Below are 21352 nucleotides of genomic sequence, written 5' to 3'. Positions count from 1 at the left end.
GAACACGTGTATGAGAGAAAGACACACACACACACACACACACACACACACACACACACACGCACACACACACACACACACACACACACACACACACACACACACACACACACACACACACACACACACACACACACACTCACTGGTCTCTTTGGGTTTGGGCTGGACCTGTGCCTGCGGATGACTGGGCCCTCGGTGGACGTTGTCGGTGACCTTCCAGCGCACCACGTCGGTGCCTTTGGGCGGGCCCGTCCGCACCATGGGCGTGTCCAGGTGGTCCGACGTGAGCAGCGCCTGGCGGAGCAGATACTCGTCCTCCTTGAAGCCGACCATCCGTCCTGGACAAAACGCGAGGACACACACACACACATGCACACATGCATGACGACATGGTACAAGGACTTACAGTACAGTATGTGAAGAGCGTCGCTGTAGTGTAGGGCAGAACACCGCTATGTCCACCTATTTCATCTTTTAATGTTTCTTTTGAATGCCCTATTTTTGTCGTATGACAGTTCTGCACAAAAGTCGCAAAAGAACAAGCTTCACGAGTCACTATACGTGGCCTAAAATGAATGAGGTGGTTAAGTCTACACTGATGTAAATAGGTTCTCTCAGGGGTGGTCTTTTAGATGAGTCCCAGGGACATTTTATAGTCGACATTAGAGTACAGTACTGAGTACAGTATTGCATCCCAAGACCACCGGAAGGTGACATAATTGCTGGATGCAGGATGCAGGATGCAGGCTATTTGCATCACTGAGTCTGTCTGTGGGCTATATCATTTTAAACCAACGACAAAGCTTGTGGCTAAATAATAACTACATGGATCACACACTGTATACTGTATACTAATGCATATCAATGACAAGGACAAGGATATGAATATATAAGACACCCCATCCTGAGAATCTTATTGTCTTACCTCCTGCACAGCAAGGCAGCAGGGCAAGGCAGGCCTGTGGTGAGAAAGACAGCATGACATTCTTCTTGACTCAAAAACATCATTTTGTGATAGTGTGTACAGTAAATTTATTTAACACATTTTGGGCGGGAACCCCTTTTGGCGTTTTAAGCATTATGTTATGCTTTAGCTGTTAAATAGCAGATCTACAAGCTCATAGCAGATCTACAAGCTATACAAAAAATAGCAGATCTACAAGCTCATAGCGCGGCACCGAGTGCCACGCTACGAGCTTGTAGGTCTGCTATTTTTTTTTTATCGTGAAAATGTGGCACAAATCTTTGAATGTATATTCTTTCAGAGCGAATGCTTTTAACTCAAATCTTTGCTTCTGGGGGGTTCCTCCTGGAACAACATATTTTCAGATGGGGGTCGGAGGCCAATTACATTATATTTCTGGGGGTCCTTGACATCAAAATGTTTGATAACGACTGACATAGAAACATGAGTTTTTCAGAAAACTGTCAGGAATACAAGGTATTTGTAGAATCGTCCTCAGGTCTAAATGGGTTTAATAGTGTGTACATATACATTATCCTACAGTATATGTACCTTGCAGCAGGCGCAGTACTTCCAGCAGCAGAGCAGTAGCAGACCCAGCAGCAACATGAGGAACATAATGAGAGGGATGAGCCACAGGAAGCCAGCAGGGGGACAGTCTAAAGGGACGGACCACCACAACAACTTTACATTCACGACAATTCACAATGCTGCCGACCGCATAGCTCACATCGGTTATTTTAACCGACAACCGCCAATCAACAAGCTCCCGTGTCACATTGGGAAATTTTCGCAGAATGTTCACAGCATTCTCTCATATATTTTATACTTATTATAACCGTATAACATTCCTACTACAGTTCATGTGGTTAAAGGCAACAGATATTTAGCTTGAAACACACAAAAAACGCCAAAAATGTAAACAGTTTTTCTAGCTCAAAGCATCAAACGTGGAGCCCCACAGTAATGGAACGCATGACAGTAAAACACATGCCATAAATAAGAGCTCACGGTACCTTTCTTTTTGAGAACCTGAACCTCCAGTTCCTTGTCGGTTATGTCTTTGGGGTAGTCGACGGTGTAGTAGTAGGTGCAGTCGTCGTCTTCGTCGCGGTAACTGCACGATTCGATCACCTTCTCCGCTGGAGAGACACACGGAAACAATCCTCAGCCTTATAGCCTATATAACTCTTGGACCCTTCATAATAGGTCCCTTTTGATGTGATCCAGTGCTTCTCAAATGGACCCCTTACGGTTGAATTTGGGGGGGGGCTTTGAAATTAAAAAAAGGTTTGAGAACCCAATTTGCGATTCCCTCTCTCGTGTTTTCCGTTCTGTGCACTTACATTCTTTGAGTTCGTCCACCTCCACTGCTGTGAAGGTGCACTCGCACTTGTCCTTCTTTTCTCCCGTATTCCAGATCTGACACTGGACACAGGATCTCTTGGCTTCACACATACCTATCTGGGCCTATGGAAGGAACGCGAACGCACATACGCACACACGCACACGCACACACACACACACACACGCACACGCACACACACACACACACACACACACACACACACACACACACACGGTTGCATTAAACATTTTGGAGTTAAATTGACACTAAGGATTTTACTGTGTACACCCATCCCATTGCATGGACTACACACCTGGAAATTAGGCACACAGGTTCTGGTAAGCGGCAAACCGGAGGCCTGGCATTCGCAGTCCCCACAAACACACACCCCTCGACCGTTGCAGACGCTCTGGTGCAGACGAAAAGATCAGTATAGTTTAACCACACATGCCGTTGTATTAAGAAATCTGTTGGTGCGATGGTATTGATGGTATGATATTTTAATAACGTCAAAACAACTTCTTCTCTGTGTGTCCTTCAAGAGACTCACCCCTCTGCTATCCAGACATGTCTGGTTGCTCTTGGGACATTCACAGGCCGGTCCTTCCCAGCCCGAAGTGCACGCACACGCGCCCATGGTGCAGGAGCCACGGTCTAGTCCAAACACAAGGTGGGGAAGGGTGGATGAGTTATGCTAGAATCACACAGCGGCCCGGTCCACTCACGACTACATCATATATTGGAGAGGGTATGTGCGTGACCAGCTCAGTGGCCTTGTGGTTAGAGTGTCCGCCCTGAGACTGGGAGGTCGGGGTTCGATCCCCGGGCCGGGTCATACCAAAGACTCTAAAAATGGGACCCAGTGCCTCCCTGCGACATACTAGGCGTCGTGTCCAGGGGGTGTACTTGTACATCAAGCTGCCTCACGCTACAGAAACAGGAGATAGGCTCCTGCCCCTATGGGCCTCATGGCTCGGCAAGGCTACTTACTGTATGTGCGTGACATAATCATTATCATACTCGGAAGTTATGCGGGACCGCCTATACCGAGTGGCAAAAAAACTACTTTCTGACCTTGACAGTCCATACATCCAAACAGAACGGTCATATCTGATCGTATTAAACAATGTTATAGACGTTATAAACTCAATTTGCCACTCTATTCGCTACTCACTTTATGCTAGTGCATACTCTGTTAAAGCACTTTGAGGCTGCATTTCATGTCATGAAAGGTGCTATACAAATAAAGTTTATTATTAGCATTATTATTTACCCATTTTGGGCGGGAACCCCTTTTTGGTGTTTCTAGCATTATGTTATACTTTAGCTATTGAAAAATAGCAGATCTACAAGCTCATAGCGCGGTACCGAGTGCCGTGCGCTATGAACTTGTAGGTCTGCTATTTTTGAAAAATCGTGAAAATGTGCCTCAAATCTTTTTGAGTTTCAGTTTTTAACTGAAATCTTTGCTTCTGGGGAGGTCCCTGGAACAACATATTTTCAGATGGGGGTCGGCGGCATATTACATTATAATTGGGGTCCTTGACGTGCAATATTGAGAACCACTGATACAGAAACATGAGGTTTTTCAGAAAAAATTACATTTTCTTCAATTTCGACATCAGGCCTAAATGGGTTAAGTAATACTAGAGAAAACCGGCCTCTCTCTCACTCTCTCTCTCTCACACGCACACACGCACACTCCGGCCAGTGGCCACTCACCGTTGCAGAGGAAGCCTCCATGTCTCTGGCACTGGTTCTTGTCAAACTGGCAGAAGGGACCTTCAAATTGCTCCGGGCTGTAGCAGACACAGTGACCACACAGGCAGTCTCCCCGGCCCGAGCATGGCTCCGCCGTGCCTGGAGCTATACACATGGCCATGTTGCCCGTGGACACGCTTGACGAGCAGTCACAGTACTGTCCCAGCCTGAAGAAGAAAACGCCGAAAAACAGTAGGGGGGGGGGGGTCTCATTTTAATCATTTTCAAACGTCTTTAAAGTCAACGACACCCAATTTGATATGCATTAGGCCATGAGGCCGTGTGCACAAAACGAGCATGCGCGCAACAAATTCACGCTCACGTAAATACGCTTGTGTTGTCGCACCGCGACTGCTCCCAGTGCGCCGCGCAACAAAAACGCAGGTCTCATTGAAAATGAACTATAGGCGCTTTATATCGCCCCGCGTTTGAAAGGCCCTTAAGTCTATTTGGTTCTTAACTATACCAATCATTTGGAACCCCCTCAAGGACACCCGGGGGCTCCCTGGACCACACATTCTAGTCTAGTTTCCGTATAATATATAGTAGCATATAAGAATATCATCAGTGGCGTGCACAGATAGACACTAGGGGGTGCTAGAGCGCCACCTGCCCTTGCCCTCTGGACAGCAATGTGCCCTTTTGAAGAAGAAAAAAAAAGTTTTGTATTCGGTTTTTTTGTGAAGTCAAGTGGACCATGGTGACATTGATAAAAAAAAAAGCTTCTAATATATTATTTATGCCCTAAAATCTATAAATCTCACATTATTAAGGTAACCGGGCCGGTTCCACGCGCTGCACAAGGTGCCCTTTTTTCCACTTGAGCACCTGCCCCTCTAAATGTCTGTGCACGCCACTGAATATCATCAAGAGCTCTTCCGGGGCAGAAACAAAAGAAAAGTGTCAAAATGAGGATCATCTCACCAGCCATCGGAGCACTCACACTTGCCACAGACGAGGTCCCCGTTGCCGTTGCACCGGACAGCCTTGCGAGCCGGGCTCTGGAGACACAGGAGAGAGAGAGAGACACAGGAGACACAGGAGAGAGAGAGAGGCCGGCAGTGTCAATCCACACAGTGTGTTTCGTCTCTTTTTTTATACCATACCATCTTTATTTATATAGCACATTTAAATAACAACAAAGTTGTGCCAAAGTGCTTTACAATAGAATAATACAAATCACAACTTCATTTAAAAACAAACAACATACAGTACACACTATACACAGTGTCACTTTCAACATCAAAAAACAGCTCACACTATGCTTGGAAATGCCAAAGAATAAAGTCTACGTCTTGAGGCGTGATTTAACCCATTTTGACCATCAGATTAAAAAAAAATGTCTTCCACATTCTGACAGTTTCCTGAAAAAGCTATGTTTCTATGTCAGGGGTTCTTTGATTTTTTCAAAAATAGCAGACCTATACAAGCTCGTAGCGCGCCACTCGGTGGCGCGCTACGCTCAATAGCTAAAGCATAACATAATGCTAACACCAAAAGGGGTTAAACACCTGAAGGGTGGGGTGGGGCGTGTCTTATGTGCAGAGGCAAAGCTTGGGAGCTGCCACTGCAAAAGCCAGTTTTTTTGTGCACGGCAAAGGTTTATTTATCTCAAAATGAATTGGTGTGTGTGTGTGTGTGTGTGTCGTGCGTGTTTGTTTTTTTTACGTTTTCACAGCCGCAGGTTGGACACAGGACCTCCGCGTCAACATGGAGGGCCGCGGTGCCGAAGGTCGTGGGCTTCACTCTCATGACGCCCTTTCTGTCGGCCGGATCCATCTTACAGACGTGCTCCTCGTCGACCATCTGCTGGGCCTGCAGCTTCACTTTGAACTTGCCCTGGTGGAACAGTGACACGCAGTCAGTGTGTGTGTGTGTGTGTGTGTGTGTGTGTGTGTGTGTGTGTGTGTGTGGGTGTGTGTGTGTGTGTGTGTGTGTGTGTGTGTGTGTCCAGCTAGTGCTCGTTGACTGTCGTTAATGTCAAGGCATTTATGTTTATATATGCACTGTCAAATAGGTCTACATCTATTCTAAGGTAACACCTGTATAGACATTATTATCCTACTCATTACGGTGCACAAATGTATATAGATAAATCTTCGTGTTTGAGCACAAAATGCACTTTGGTAACACACAAATGTTCTGCAAAGCACACACACTGTGCCCCCCCCCCCCCCCCCCACACACACACACACACACACACACACACACACACACACACACACACACACACACACACACACAATCATTGTACAGTTGTGGCCTAATCTAGTTGAATACCCCTGGTCTAAAATGACATAACAGTATCCACACTGTGAAATAATTACGCTGAAATGAAACTTAACTCGGGAGAAACGTGTGTGAACAATTATTTCACAAGCTTTGTCTGCTTAACTCTACCCAGGCAGTTACATTATACTGTTATCCTGTTATCCACCTTCATCCTAAATGCTTGGTGTGACACAGTTCATTATTCGTACACCACACTGTTTTGGGACACGTCATGTGGTCTTTGAATCTTGGTTCTGAATCAGAGTTGTTTTTCCGATACCGATACTGGTATCGGTTACTCGGGCCGATACCACACCTCAAGTACTCGTACTCGGTACTCGGAACCGGGCCCGATACTCTGACCAGAGTACCAAAACATCAAATTGACACTACTAGGCTGAACGAATGCAACAGTCTGACCCACAACACTGCAGCAAATCGCCAAAAACAGCCGACCTACAAGCATAAATGACAACTGACGAGAGTAGATCGGAGATCAATCTGCATCTATGGCATCTAAGGCGGTAAAATAAGTGGTTACTCAACAAAAATAAAGTACTCAGATCGGTACTCGGCATCGGCGAGTACTAAAAATCAAGTACTTGTATTCGTACTCGGTCTGAAAAAGAAATGGTATCGGGACAACTCTACTTACAATGTTTCCAGGCTTGATTTGAAAGTCCCCGTACTCCAGCACCTCTCCACTGGTCTTCAGGAACTGTGCGTTAAAAGCCTTCGGCCGGTCCTCCGCACGGATGCTCATCTTAGAGCGGATACTCTAAAAGAGAGAGAGAGAGATAGCATTGTTTAAGCCTATACTACGTACAGGGACGTGTCGTGCACACATGGACATCAAAGGGGGATTCAGCCCCCTGCCCCTTTTTTACCCGGCTATAAAACAATTAACTGCCCTTTCCGGACCACGAATGCAGCATTTACTACGGTGTAAGAAATGCAAATGCCCCTCCTCTCCTTTCCATGCCATGCCATACCGGAAGGCAGCGTTCAGGAGAATTGCTTTTTTTCTGAAGTCTCCTGGAACGCAGCATTTTGCGCTGAACAAATATGTTTAGAAATCCATGTCGTACACCGCATAGCCACTAGCTAAAGAGTGCTGGGTTGCGCCCTGAAAATAGCAGATCTACAAGCTCTCAACGCGTTGTGCTGCAACGCATTGAGAGCTTGTAGATCTGCTATTTTCGCTATTTTTGTCAGAGTCCCTGCACGTCCCTGAATACGTATACAACTTACTTCCTTACTTCACATTCACGAAGCATTGCGTACTGTAGCTTGAACATGCTTTGGCAAGCGACACATCATGTGATATTATATAGATATTAGATAGTGAATTGATAGAATAAATTAAGCTTCCCTGGCTAAAAGTATAAAAATCACACTTGTTTGAAGTGAGGGGCACTCTTTATCATCACACTCACATTCTGTGCTCAGCCAAACAGCTGAGCACATTTTGTGCTCTCTCTCTCTCTCACGCACGCACGCACACACACACACACACACACACACACACACACACACACACACACACACACACACACACACACACACACACACACTTGTGCATAGAAGGGGCTAGCGCCCCTCAAAAGGTATTAAAAATATATATAAGTTGATGATGTCATTTATTAGCCTTGACATCATCAACTTGTGACGTGTCTTGTCCAATATTTTTGAAATAAATAAAATCGGCTATTGTCCTACACAAAGATGAAATTCCCACTGACAATGAATGGATGATGTAGGGATGATAAGAGCGCCCCTCACTTCACACGGGTGTGATTTTCTATTTTAAGATTTAGTTATAGAAGCATATTTTAGTTATTAATAGGCATAATTGACATATTAGCCAGGGATCATTTTAAGAACAGTGATTGTTTTGTACAATGTGAACATAGTTGTAATGTTTAATCATCATTCAGGCAGGAATAATAAACAGCAGTTACTATAGTTACTATATAAACAACAACACCTATGTACGTATGTACGTATCTATCTATGCATGGTCTTGGACAATACCTATGATGGATGGTTTGGTCATTTGGCAAAAACAAAGGAGCTAATAACTATACCTCAAAGGCCTTCTCCATGATGACGAGGATGTTGGAGGAATCTTCTTGCAGCACGCCCAACTCAGCGATGGGAAAATAGCGATAGAGTTTCTACACACAACAGTGGACAAATAGAAAGAGACACACAAGGCATCATAAACCAAATGAATGGATATTACTAACATAGTGGTATTCTCAGTGAGAAGAATACAGGTGTGCCTTGAGGTTTCGACTTGACCTTCGGTCTGCCTTGGACGCAAAAGATTTGAAAACCACTACCTCTTATGAATCCAAAACCTGGACACAAGATTGTGACACCTGAAAACTGAACTTAGCGCTCGGGTGCCGCAGTGGTAAAGACCCTTGCCCACCACCACCACCACAGAGGTTGTGGGTTCGAATCCACCGTTGGTGTAACCGGCTTTGTTGGGCGTCTACACGAACACAATTGTCCCGTGTTCAAACTTCAGGGGAGGGAAGCCGGGCGGGGAGGGTGATAATTGTCACTGTCAGAGGAGACATCCTCCTGGTGGGGGCTCCTCACTGACAGGCGAGCCAGTAGGATACAACAGTATGTCCTCCTGGTGGGGGCTCCTCACTGGCAGGCGAGCCAGTAGGATACAACAGTATGTCCTCCTGGTGGGGGCTCCTCACTGGCAGGCGAGCCAGTAGGATACAACAGCAGGGACAACACAGCAATGTGCGTGGGGAGGAATCAATTGGAAATAACGACAACATTGGGGGGAAAAGGGGGGTACAAATAATTGGCTTCTGTTGCTTCTTGTATTTCTGGTAGCCTCGGAAACCCAGACGTTTTTATTTCCAGGGAGAAAAAAAAAGGCTGGTTCTGAGTCCACTTAAATTCGGCATAGAGTAGTGCAAACATTGCTCACTCTCTGCTGATTTCTGATCGTCTGCACCTTTGTTAAATTGACACACACGCACGCACACATGTACACACACACACTCCTCTCTCTCTCGCTCTAAGTAATTAGTCTCATGTCGCGCAGCTGCGCATATAGTTTCTCCTGGCGGATCCTGCCGGGAGCTGCCTATATGCCATAAAAAGCATAGGTGAGTTCCAGGCTATATTTATGGGGACTAAACACACACACTAACCTCGTAGAAAGTCAGGGAGTGGTTGGTGACGGCGAAGATGGGGATGATGTTGTGTTTGCCCAGCAGGCGGACCAGCGTGGGCACCGACGGGTAGTCCTGCTTGGTGTCGTCCGTGTACGTGTCCGTCGCGTCCAGGTGGCACTGCTCGTCGTTGCGCGGCAGGATGCCCGACAGCACGTTGGCGCCGTCCGACTCGTAGTGGAAGGCGGACTCCGTGGAGAAGATGAGGAGATGCGTGGCGTGGCTGCGCCAGCCAATCTTATCCTATAAATGATAAGGGAGATATAGTTCAAATAGACCTCAGTTAAAGACGGAATAGTCTCTGGTATCATCTCCAGATGACAGCCATGTGTATACGCATGCACCGCACGCACGCACAAAGACACACTTTAAATAAGTGCACAGAAAGACCCATAATATATGTAGGTCTTACTAACCCCACAGACTGCGGCCTGGAGAATGGCATCAAATCCACCTTCTGGGGCATCCAGGTTGCCAGAAATTCTTTCCTTCTGAAGCAGGCTGTTGAAGCTATCCACGTCCTTGGTGAGTTTGATGGCACTTTTGAAGGAAAATGGAGGATCGCTGTTGGGCCATGGCTGGGCGAGTCTTGTGAAAAAAAGAGAGATAAATTCAAGAGAAAAGCCAAAGAGAGCATGGGGCTCATTTAAATACTTCTGTCAGACAACCGTGAAATACATTCATTGTTTCCTTCGCGTGACACTGCCGTCCAGCAAAACATAACTTAGGCTGAAGTAGAGTATGTGTGTCTATGAAAAGCATTCATTGAAAGCATTTGCTAGGAATTTGTTCTCACTTCTCCGGTCTCATATCTGTCTGGGGCTCCACCACTTTGTCCACAAACTTTCCGAAACCAACGGCGTAGTCATCAGACAGCTTGTCCACCAACAAAGCTATAGGAAACAAATTAAACGTTACCATCATTGTGTCAGGATATTGTGTTGGATAGATAATTATGTCTCCGTCCTCTTCTTCTCTGTCTCTTTCTATTATTTAAGACTACGTAAAACACAATTGATTGAGTTTTAAACTTTTTGATGAAAATAGATGAATTGCTTTGTCAAAGAAAACCAGCAGCCTGTTGCTCCAGCTAAATGTGAGCTGGATTTGTAAGTTGTGGTAGATGGTAAATGGTGCATTTATATACATAGCGCCTTTATCCTACAATCACCCATTCGCACACACATTCACAAACTGACAGTGGGGGGGAACCATGCAAGGTAGCAATTAGTGGTTCAATGTCTTGCTCAAGGACACTTCGACACTGACTCTGGGGTAGCCCGGGATCGAACTGGGAACCTTCCCAAGCGGCCGCTCTACCTCCTGAGCCACTTCTGGCGAGCCATTAATGCCGATAAAGCACACCCTCTCGTGTTATATTGCTTAAGTAAAATATAACGGATTCATTGAAGGTTTTCTATGACTTGTCTAAAATGCAAAGGATCCAGCTTACTTCCAGTCTCAAAGGGCTTTACAACTAGGAAAGAAAACAGGAAATTCTCATTCCAGGGCGTGTGTGCAGTGTCGAGAGGACAATCATTGCACAAACATCGGGTATATAGAATCCTATGACTCACCCAGTTCCTTGCCCATCCTCTTAAGATTGTTCAAATCGTCCGCCATGGAGTTGGAGAAGTCCATGAGAATGTACAGGTCCAGGGGCCCTTTGGTCGGAGCAAACACCTCCATATCCACCACCCGCTCCTCTCCAGGTAGGAAGGACATGCTCATCTTCTGGGGAGCAACCTGGGACTGCTGCAGTAGGACGTTGATCTTTTCATTCTGCACAGAGATGAAAGCCCAGTTAAAAAAGCCGGTTATAAGACTGATATGTCGTTAGGGGACTTACGGGCCGGTTAAGAGTTAAGACTGATATGTCGTTAGGGGACTTACGGGCCGGTTAAGAGTTAAAGACTGATATGTCGTTAGGGGACTTACGGGCCGGTTAAGAGTTAAGACTGATATGTCGGTAGGGGACTTACGGGCCGGTTAAGACTGAGGACAGGGTTAGAGTTAGGGTTAGAAATAGTCGGACAACGCGACCAACGCCACGTCGGACGCCTCTGCGTTTCCGTGTTTCCTTATCAAAGATTGCATTTGACTGATAAGTATAACCTATACTGGTGCTTATCACTTCTTTTTCATACGAATCCGCTATACGGGTGGTGTGGAGGTGGAGTCTGAAGAGGTGAGTCTTCCGATTACATCACATGTACATATGTGACAGACTAGTGCACAAATGTATATACAGTAAACATACTGTAAGCCAAAGAGACAGATGTCAGAAGATGAAATATGATGGATGAAAAATGATGATCTGGACCCGTCTGTAAACAATAGAGGGTGTGCGCGTGACATCATCGTACCTGGAAGTTATGCGGGAACGCCCACTGAGTGGCAAAAAACTACTTTCTGGCCTTGACAGCCCATTCATCCAAACAGAAAAGTCCTATCTGATTGCATTAAACAATGTTAAACTCACCAACATTGCAGCTGTACGAAAAGCTTGACTTATATCCTCTTTCTATCTGCAAAGTTTGTTTCATAAAAATCCACCATAGAAACGTTATGAGCAATACTTTCTGTCAAGAAATGCCCTGCATTTGATGTGTGTCAGAGTTTGGAAGTGCTTGTTTTCAATAACACAACATTTTGCTGCCTCCTGCATTATGCGATATTTAGAAACAGGTGGCACGCAGTTGAGTGATTTCCAACGAGCGCTTCCAAACTCCAACACTCCATGCTGCTCAATGTTTTGCCACTCAGTCTAGATGGGGGCGTGTCCTGATGGGAAAATCATGCATGTATAAAAAGTCTCTCGTGTCAGAAGTAGTTAGGAGGGATACTTACTTTCTCAATGGTCATACTGCTTTGAGCTGTAATCGCTGCGCTGCAGTGATGGGCCTTTATATTCTCTATCAGGTCACACCGGGGGCCATCAAAAGTCTGTGCAGAAAAACAAAACAATGACATGAAACACAAAATCAGACAATATAATCACTTAAAAAACAAACCAAGACAAACTAAACGTATACCGGTTCCGTTCCAAACCAGTTCTTATAGTCGATGAGCCAGACCTCCAAAATTGGAACGTTAATTATGAATTGAGTGTGCAAAACCATACCTATATTAAATTGTTTATAGGATGAATAAGATCACACCCGCACACGCAGTGCGACGCGTTATCAGCTTGTAGATCTGCTATTTTCAGCATGCAACCAAGTGTCAGCTTATACTGTTTCTCTTGTCCACTAGTCCCTTCCTAACATTTTAGTCCAGTTTTTTTATTTGTTGCCGAAATCGTCAGTATATTTAGTCATAGTGTTAGTCATCGCAGCTTTAGTTTTCATTTACTTTCCATTTAGTTTTCGTCGGTGGGAAAAGGTAGTCGACGGACATTTTCCGTCTTCGTTTTAGGTCGACGAGATCAACACTGTTTGAATCTGGGTCTCATTCTCTTTCTTTTCAAAATCTTTTTATTTTGGTTTTATAACAGCATGGATGTCAAGTCACAGGTTCATAGAAAAGAAAAACATCAGATTTTAGTGTCCGTGACTCAGAGGTAAACAAATGTATAAATCACAGAGATCATGGGCAGACATAATGAAAAGACCATGTTGTTGTGCAAAACATGCTGGGGTCTCATACATTCTCTCCGTGCTGCACTCACCTCGTCTGGACAATAGGCACAGCCTATCCCAGCCTGTATACATGCCGAGCAGGTGCTGGAGCGGGCTGCGAGGCAGTAGTTTACTGTCAACAACAGGAGGGGAGAGAGAAGTGTCACAAACAAACAGTCAGAGTTCAGAGTCAGAGCAGTTTACTATCAACGACAGGAGGGGAGAGAGAAGTGTCACAAACAGTCAGTAGCTTATAAACTACTGACAGGAGGGGAGAGAGAAGTGTCACAAACAGTCAGTAGTTTATAAACTACTGACAGGAGGGGAGAGAGAAGTGTCACAAACAGTCAGTAGTTTACTGTCAACGACAGGAGGGGAGAGAGAAGTGTCACAAACAAACAGTCAGAGTTCAGAGTCAGAGCAGTTTACTATCAACGACAGGAGGGGAGAGAGAAGTGTCACAAACAGTCAGTAGCTTATAAACTACTGACAGGAGGGGAGAGAGAAGTGTCACAAACAGTCAGTAGTTTATAAACTACTGACAGGAGGGGAGAGAGAAGTGTCACAAACAGTCAGTAGTTTATAAACTACTGACAGGAGGGGAGAGAGAAGTGTCACAAACAGTCAGTAGTTTATAAACTACTGACAGGAGGGGAGAGAGAAGTGTCACAAACAGTCAGTAGTTTATAAACTACTGACAGGAGGGGAGAGAGAAGTGTCACAAACAGTCAGTAGTTTACTGTCAACGACAGTGTCACAAACAAACAGTCAGAGTTCCACGGAAGCAGGAAAACATAAATCAATCGCATGATACATTGTCAGAATACCTGTGGTAAAACAAAACAGACTTCTCCCCTGTCTAAATATTGTCTCTGTCAGGTGGAAACCTCATATCTGTCCAAAACGGTTACTTTTCAGGATTCAAAAATCCTAAAGAGCGAAAAGTAGCAAGCTCAAAACACATAACTTTGTGTCACGTTTAGAGCTATTTTTTGTGTTTTTGTGTGACGCTGTAGTAGGATCAAGTAGGGCGTTAACTTACAAAAAAACACGAAAGTATAAAATATGGACATATAGGAGGTTTCTGCCCGACAGTAACGATATAAATCTTTTTCCAGAGTATCCCAATAGACCATTCCACAGGTTGCCAGTATCAATGACTCAGTCATGATTCATGATTCACATTCCCTGTAACATTTAACACCATAGCACCACTTTTAGTGCAATCCGAGCAAATACATTTACATTTGCTTATATCAGTAATACGAAATCACACCTGTGTGAAGTGAGGGGCGCTCTTATCATCATGCATCAGATTCATCATACATCATCACATTCCGTGCTCAGCCAATCAAATCATCACAAATGTGGTACACACAGACACACAAAGCTGGGGATAGGTGCCCCTCAAAAATACATTCAAATTTCAACATAATTATATCGTCACATAATTGGCCATTTCTGTCTACTTGGTTGGTCTGTGTCTCAGAGGAGGCCTGTGGACAGTGTAGGCAGGTTTGGTAATGTCAAACAAGATTACCAAACATATTTGACCAAAAGCGATACATACTGTAGCGATATGTACATATATGTGTGATATTCTCCCTTCTCACCATTATCAGCATAAGAGGTGGTTGAAAGGACTGCTAGAAGCCCAAGCCACCCTGAGAGATGTAACGTCCATCTCCCCATCTCCTTATTCCTGCAATAGAAATACACAAATGAACACTGACAAACACAAGCACAGGCGTGCACACAGCATACATGGACATATGCGCATACACAAGGTCCATTATTATTATCATTAGTAACTGCTAGGGATGCGAGAAGTTTGGGCCTCCCCCCCCCCAAAGACACTTGGACAAGTTGGACACATGGAGGCTAGTAAAGGCTACACACAGAGAGAAATACAGGGAGCCAGGGAGGGGTACTAAAGAGAGGTGAGAATAATTCCCCATAGAAGCATCTGGGCTCTGCCTCCACAGACTACAATACAGTGTAATATAATATGAACCATCTGCACTGTCCCCAGAGAGTGAACCAACGCAATCACTCTCACTCCCACTTCATTCCAAGACATTGTAAAGTGCATGTCAGATTGACTTTGGAATTCTCAGAGAGATTTATGCACATTGATCTATCAGAAACGGATTGCAACATGAAACGTACAGTATCACACACAGTACTTTGACAAAGAAAAGCCAGTTGCACCAGCTAAATGTGAGTTGAATGAGTTGGAAGGGAAGATGTAAAATCAACACAAAAGCTCATTTTGTGAGTGATTAGTTTGTTTGAAACTAAAGAAAGTTCTACACAACTTGGCTCAAGGGAGTTGTGGTGCAACCAGTTTATATTATGGCATAGTGTAACACTGACCCGCACTTTTGAATGCGTTTACATTTAGCTGGTGCAACAGGTGAGGATAACTGAACCAGAATAGGCTTGCAGAAAGCCCTGTGCACAGTGTGCAAACATTAGAAAGAGTACTAGTGATCTCTGCAGCCTTACTGAAAATCTATGCTATCTCCGTAAGCTGAACTGAACTATAATCACCTGTAGGACGGGCAGAGTGAGAACAGAAAATGAAGAGTGAAGTATTTGGCCAGTTGAGACATGACAAATGGTTAAACTGGGATGATGGAATACCGGTAGGTACAGACAGTGAGAACCGAGGTAGTATTTCAAATGGCATGTTGTGTCGAGACTCGAGACAGTAAACACTGCGTATAACCTCGTGTTATGGATTCTCGTAAAAGAGCAGCCTGATAGACACAAAGGAAATCATAAAACGCGATGCAGTGTCCCCAACTTTGGGAATGAACAATGGACACTCACTGATGCCAAATGTCTAGTAATCGTCCCAGTGGGTAGATAGATAGTGGGATCAGGCGCTACTGTGTGCATAAAACGAGGCTCTCCGTGACCTCCCATCTGAACTGAAGACCTATAACTCATAGATGGAATTTCACCTTGAGGCGAGAGAGTGACCTAAGCCATTTACAAAAAAACAGAGCTAAAAAAAATAGGAATGGGGTTTTAACATTTCACTGTGAACTTGAGTCGACTACAGGTGTGTGTGTGTGTGTGTGTGTGTGTGTGTGTGTGTGTGTGTGTGTGTGTGTGTGTGGTTGCTTGCTTGCACCGTAAGCTGTCACATAAATCACTACTGACCACGTTGGGTCAAGGGAAAAAGAACAGACCAGCCCCTATCTTCCCCTTTTGGCCTCGAGTCACAGAATGTGAACTTGCGAGCGAGAAAGAACACGCTGTATTTTGCTCGTCTTGAAGGGGCCCTATATCAAACGCAACAGGACATTAAAATGTTAAGCTGAGAGAGACAAAACCTGAGATAGAGGGAACACAACAGATAGACAGAGAGGAGAACTGTATAGGATATGAGAGGACACATCAAAAGCCACTCATTATGGACAAGAACCCCTCCAGGTAAACATTCCAGGACAGGGTGTGGAAACAACCTGGCCATGACATCATCCGGGGGGGGGGTTAGTCACAGGTCTGGGGGGGCCATGCTCATCCGTCCTGCCTTTGACAACAAAGATTTAAAAAAATCCAGCTGTTCAATACACCTGGATGCTAACTCAGTCAATAACACCCTCGTCATCGCAATGCCCATGACCACAAACAACATCCTATATTGCAACTCCCGATCACGTTCACAATCACTGAATCAGGATGAATCACATGGCAGACTGCTTGTGTAAACATATCAGTATCATATCATTTCACCCGATCAAATTGTGATAGGGCAGAAATGGTATGCGAAACAACAACAACAACAGCAACAACAACATAAAAGTGGAATGTTGGCCAAATTCTGTCCACAGCTCTGTTCTTGTATGCAATTCCCAAACCACATGAACCGCATGGTGAGAAAGTTAAACAGCAAACCTCAAGTCCTTAACGGCTCGTACACAGAATCAAGTCATACACACTATCTAATTTGGACTGCAGCTAGACCAGCCAGCGCCTAGCACGTGTAAACTTGCCAAACCAACAGCTTCAAGGTGGGTCGGGCACTGCATGAGCAGCAGGGAAAACAATGGAGCACTTTACGAGATTTATGACCCATGGTGCACAAAGAGATTACTTATCAAACAAACCTCTCGCTGTATTCCCTTCCAAGTCCAAAAGTCCAACAATTAAATAACTGCTTAATCCCTTCCTTTTATGTATAGTGCCACACAGGCGACTGAACAGGATAGTGTCCACCTGCGTCGAGAAATGAAAGTCCAAGTTCCAAGTTCCCAAGGATCCCTGGAATGCCGACACAGGGGGAAGAAGAAGCACGCTTGTATTTTTTCCCTCCCTCTCTTTCTCTCTCTCTCTCTCTCTTCTATCTTAATGCCTTCTTTCCTTCCCTGGTCCGGTCAAACATTCACTTGTTTTTCTCCTTCAACACACTTGTGTGTGTGTCTGTGAATGATTTAAAGGCGGAGAGACTCGAAGAGTGAGGACCAGCAAATGAGTGAATGTGATTGTGTGTGGTGCAATTTGATCCCTCCTTTAGCTCGCAACACACTGTACACACACTACACACACACACACGCACGTTCACACGCAAACACACTCACTCACTCTCCCTCTTCCCTACCCCAGGTGAGTAGCAGTGACATGGAGGGTAACACCCTTCCGGTACCTCTCTATCTCCTTCCCACCCTGTTAACAGTTAAAAAGCTCCGCGCCTCTTATGTGTCAGGCCAGCCCCCCCCACTCCACCCCCCCCCCCTGATACATTCCTCCCAGCCAGGAGTTCACCTGTGTGGGCTTGAGAGCGTGGAGCTATATAGGCCCCACCTACACCTAACAGTACATGGCCCACTCCCAACTCCATGGGAGTGGCACACAGGGCAAAAACACTGCCTGCAGGCTATGGGAAACGGTTGACTGCATGACAAAATGCTTGGCTATACACACACGGTGGTGGGGGGGTGGGGGAGTTTTCATATAAAATATTTATTATGCAAACAGTTTCTTTTTTGTGTGTGCAGGCAAGGGCCTACAGATAAAATGGCGGGTGAAAGTCTTTGTCGTACAAGTTGCATCAGTGCAGTTTGAAGATGGGAAGAGATAGAGAAACAAACAAGCAAACAAAAGCAGACAAAAGCTGGGAAACGGGTCAGTTCATCAATATGGACCAGTGTGAAATATATACATAACATAAGGTGCATGTCATGAAGGTGCGTGGTTAAATATTGCGTGATGAGGCCATTAAATATGGTTGAGCTTTCTCGAGGCACACGAACACTTCCCCTTGCCTAGCAGCAATGGTAGAAGAGGTGTATATCAGGCAAGGTGCATTCCTGGGCAGAGGGACCACAAAGAACCAGTCCCAGATCATCCAGGCAACATGGCACGCTGCCCTCTCTCCCTGCATGGGACTCTCCTGTAGTGCTCTGTGTGTGTGTGTTTGCGTACGTGTGTGTGTGTGTGTGTGTGTGCCTGGCATGCGTGTTTTACAAAGATTCTGAAACTAACAGCTGGGCCTGGGTGGGCTAGTGATTACCAAGCTGGCGATCTGGTAATAAGATAAGGCTCCTCGCTGACGCCTGCTCACTCATTGTCTGTAAGACACTCTATAGCAGCCATTTACGTCCCCTGTATTTTCAAAATAGGAACAGTAGTTACAATGCCCCAATGCCCCAAATATGGACACCAGGTTTACATAAGAACATCTATGTTATCTATCTATAAATGCACCACGTCTCTGTCCGTCTGTCTGTACGTGTGTACGGCTGTAATGCACGTAACTCGAGGAATTCGACACGCGCGTTCCACACCCTCACAGGGAGTGCAGTGCCCGGGGTCGAGTCGGTCGGACCCACGGTTGTCCAGAACCGCCACTAATGTTCTGACATCTGCATAGACTCCATATTTGGGCATACTCCAATATAGGAATAAAGGGGACAAAGAGAGACAGATACAGAAATCTCCATACAGTATATTATGCATGGGGCATGGATCTCCAACTTCCATCGACTCTGTGCTCTGCAGCCGGGCACTGGTCTAAAATGCAAGAAATGTGAAAATCTCCTTATAAATAGCTTGTGTGTGTGTAGTGCATCCATAACACAACAGTGGTCTAGTCAAGAGACAGGGCTATAGGCTATAGTGTGACTGTCAGGAGGACGGCACACTGCAGGCACACACATGCACACAAACCAGGTGTTCGGTGAGTTTTCAACACTCATACACCTTAATCTACTGTGCCAACTCATTGCCTCTGCCAGGCCGGAGCGGCAGAGGGCGGGGCCGGGGATTACGTTTTCACCCCTGTCTGTCTATACGTGTCTGTGTGTTTGCGAGCAGCTCAGCTCGTCCACTGTCCTGAGACGGACCGGTCGGTGTGAAACTTGTACATGTGCACAGTGAGTGCACACTATAGGCCAATTAGGAAGAACCTCCTCGCCCCAGAGGTTTCCAATCAGAACGTGTGGCACTACACAGGCCACGTCATGCCAAAATGCATGTTAATAGGTCTCAATTTCTCCCTGCAGCCTCGCCTGGCAGCTACATCCCACCCACGACTGGGTGGGGATGACTTGTTGCACTTTCATAGTTTACAATAAACCTGCCCTGACCTATGCACAAACTCACACATGGACACACTCCAATATAGACCTACCTATGAATACAATGTAAATGATGATTAAGAGACTCACAGGTGAGAATGGCCTTTTTCTCTTTCCACACTACATACTGTAGGCTACACTGTACACCTCTGAGTTATATAATTACACCAAACTTGTGTTTGACACAATGGTTTAGTTCTCTCAGGGGGGGATATAGAATTGTTGCAACAACTCTTTCCCTCCCGCCTCCCACTGGCAGCAGCTTCAGCGGCCTTGCCAGTCAAAACAGCTCTTTCACTTTTGAAGGATATCTTGGGAGGGTGTGGTCTACCTTTTCCTTTTGCAACTTGTGCAAAGGTTCAAGGACCGCATCCTAAAACCATAAGGCTAGGTTGCTACAGGCAAAAATTATGTTTTGTTGATAACATATTTGTATATCGCCCTTCCCCTAACCATAATGTAAGTTGTACCATTTAATATTGTATTACCAATAACAATAATGTAATGACCCTTTGCCACACAAACAAAGCCTTAATAACGTTTATACGAAAATTAATTATAAATATATATAGTGCTTGTTTGTTTTACTTTTTACTATGTATGTACCAATAAGTGTCATTTATTTTAACAATTAACTGAAAGAAGCCGAGACAAAATCCTCTGCAGATAAACAAACAGTTACTTACTGAGTTTAAAAGGTTCTGTCTTTGTCTGTTAGGTTGAGTCAATATAGTGTTTTACATCATATGAAACTGGTGCATATTATGAGACAACACGTCATTTGCATAAATTCAAAAATGTGGTTACTAAAAGTTGAACTAAAAATCATATAATAGCCTCGCATAATTTTTCACGATCAATATATTTTGTATCACATTTTTACCTATTCACCTGTAGTAGCCTAGCATAGCCTCCTGGTAATAATCACACATCTCAACTTTTGTCAACTTTGTTGCAATAAAGAAATCTCAACACCAGAGACTTTCACTTACCACTGTCGAGATGTACTTGCGTGCAATGGATTTGAAGGATTTCATCAGCTGACACGACCGTCAGTCAGGTGTGACTTCCAAGATTCCAAGACTGAGCAGAGACTCATCTTCTTCAATCATGACTTCATTTCATCGATGGAAAAACACCTGTGTCCAATGCCCTGAAACAAACCTTTGAACTGCAAGTTTTACTCGGTCACCATGCAGGCCAAGGAATTCCTTCACTTTCAGCTCCTCTGTGCTTTTCTTTCTTCACACTGTCTGTGTGTGCGTGTGTGGTGTACTATACGTGTGTAGTGTACTATACGTGTGTGTGTGTGTGTGTGTGTGTGTGTGTGTGCGCGCGCACGCGCGTGAAAACTCTTTCATTTACATGACAAAAGCATGCTCTTGGCTTGGAACACTGCGTACAATCGCAGGCTTTTTTCTCCCCTCCAAACCGCCAAACTCAATAAAGAGTCCAAATAACCTTGTTCCACGGATATAAATCACAGTAAAAAAAATAGGGCTGCGCAAAAGTATAAGAGATACAACCGACGACGTCACATATGGTGGAATGTTGTAAAATTAGATTAAATAACGGCCTCTCAAGCAGATATA

At 44.9% G+C, this 21352-nt stretch overlaps 1 protein-coding gene across 4 annotated transcripts in view; it reads right to left on the bottom strand.

Annotated features, from left to right (window-relative positions):
* The window catches only part of itgb4 (integrin, beta 4), a 50079-nt gene extending 29306 nt beyond the window's left edge, over nt 1-20773 (bottom strand). For 2 of the 4 annotated variants that reach the window (XM_080789627.1, XM_080789630.1), the window contains exons 1-20: nt 17292-17663; nt 14784-14872; nt 13221-13303; nt 12401-12496; nt 11128-11332; nt 10347-10443; nt 9967-10138; nt 9530-9793; nt 8432-8521; nt 7000-7122; nt 5742-5912; nt 4998-5074; nt 4035-4240; nt 2863-2966; nt 2626-2721; nt 2311-2434; nt 1981-2106; nt 1517-1623; nt 926-959; nt 144-338 (exon numbers count right to left, since the gene is read on the bottom strand). In XM_080789627.1, the coding sequence (XP_080645753.1) occupies nt 144-338; nt 926-959; nt 1517-1623; nt 1981-2106; nt 2311-2434; nt 2626-2721; nt 2863-2966; nt 4035-4240; nt 4998-5074; nt 5742-5912; nt 7000-7122; nt 8432-8521; nt 9530-9793; nt 9967-10138; nt 10347-10443; nt 11128-11332; nt 12401-12496; nt 13221-13303; nt 14784-14862 (2449 nt within the window). In that variant the 5' untranslated portion in view covers nt 14863-14872; nt 17292-17663. Of the gene's footprint in view, nt 1-143; nt 339-925; nt 960-1516; nt 1624-1980; nt 2107-2310; nt 2435-2625; nt 2722-2862; nt 2967-4034; nt 4241-4997; nt 5075-5741; nt 5913-6999; nt 7123-8431; nt 8522-9529; nt 9794-9966; nt 10139-10346; nt 10444-11127; nt 11333-12400; nt 12497-13220; nt 13304-14783; nt 14873-17291; nt 17664-17782; nt 17884-20752 lie in introns of those variants that run through there. The other 2 variants (XM_080789629.1, XM_080789628.1) reach the window with 2 other exon arrangements.
* Between the last annotated feature and the right edge of the window lie 579 nt (nt 20774-21352).

The sequence above is a fragment of the Protomyctophum bolini genome (assembly GCF_963924005.1).
Source record: "Protomyctophum bolini genome assembly, chromosome: 18".
In the NCBI taxonomy this organism is placed as follows: domain Eukaryota; kingdom Metazoa; phylum Chordata; class Actinopteri; order Myctophiformes; family Myctophidae; genus Protomyctophum; species Protomyctophum bolini.
The sequence above is the reverse complement of the archived record's forward strand: the minus strand, read 5'-3'. Positions and strand labels throughout refer to the sequence as shown.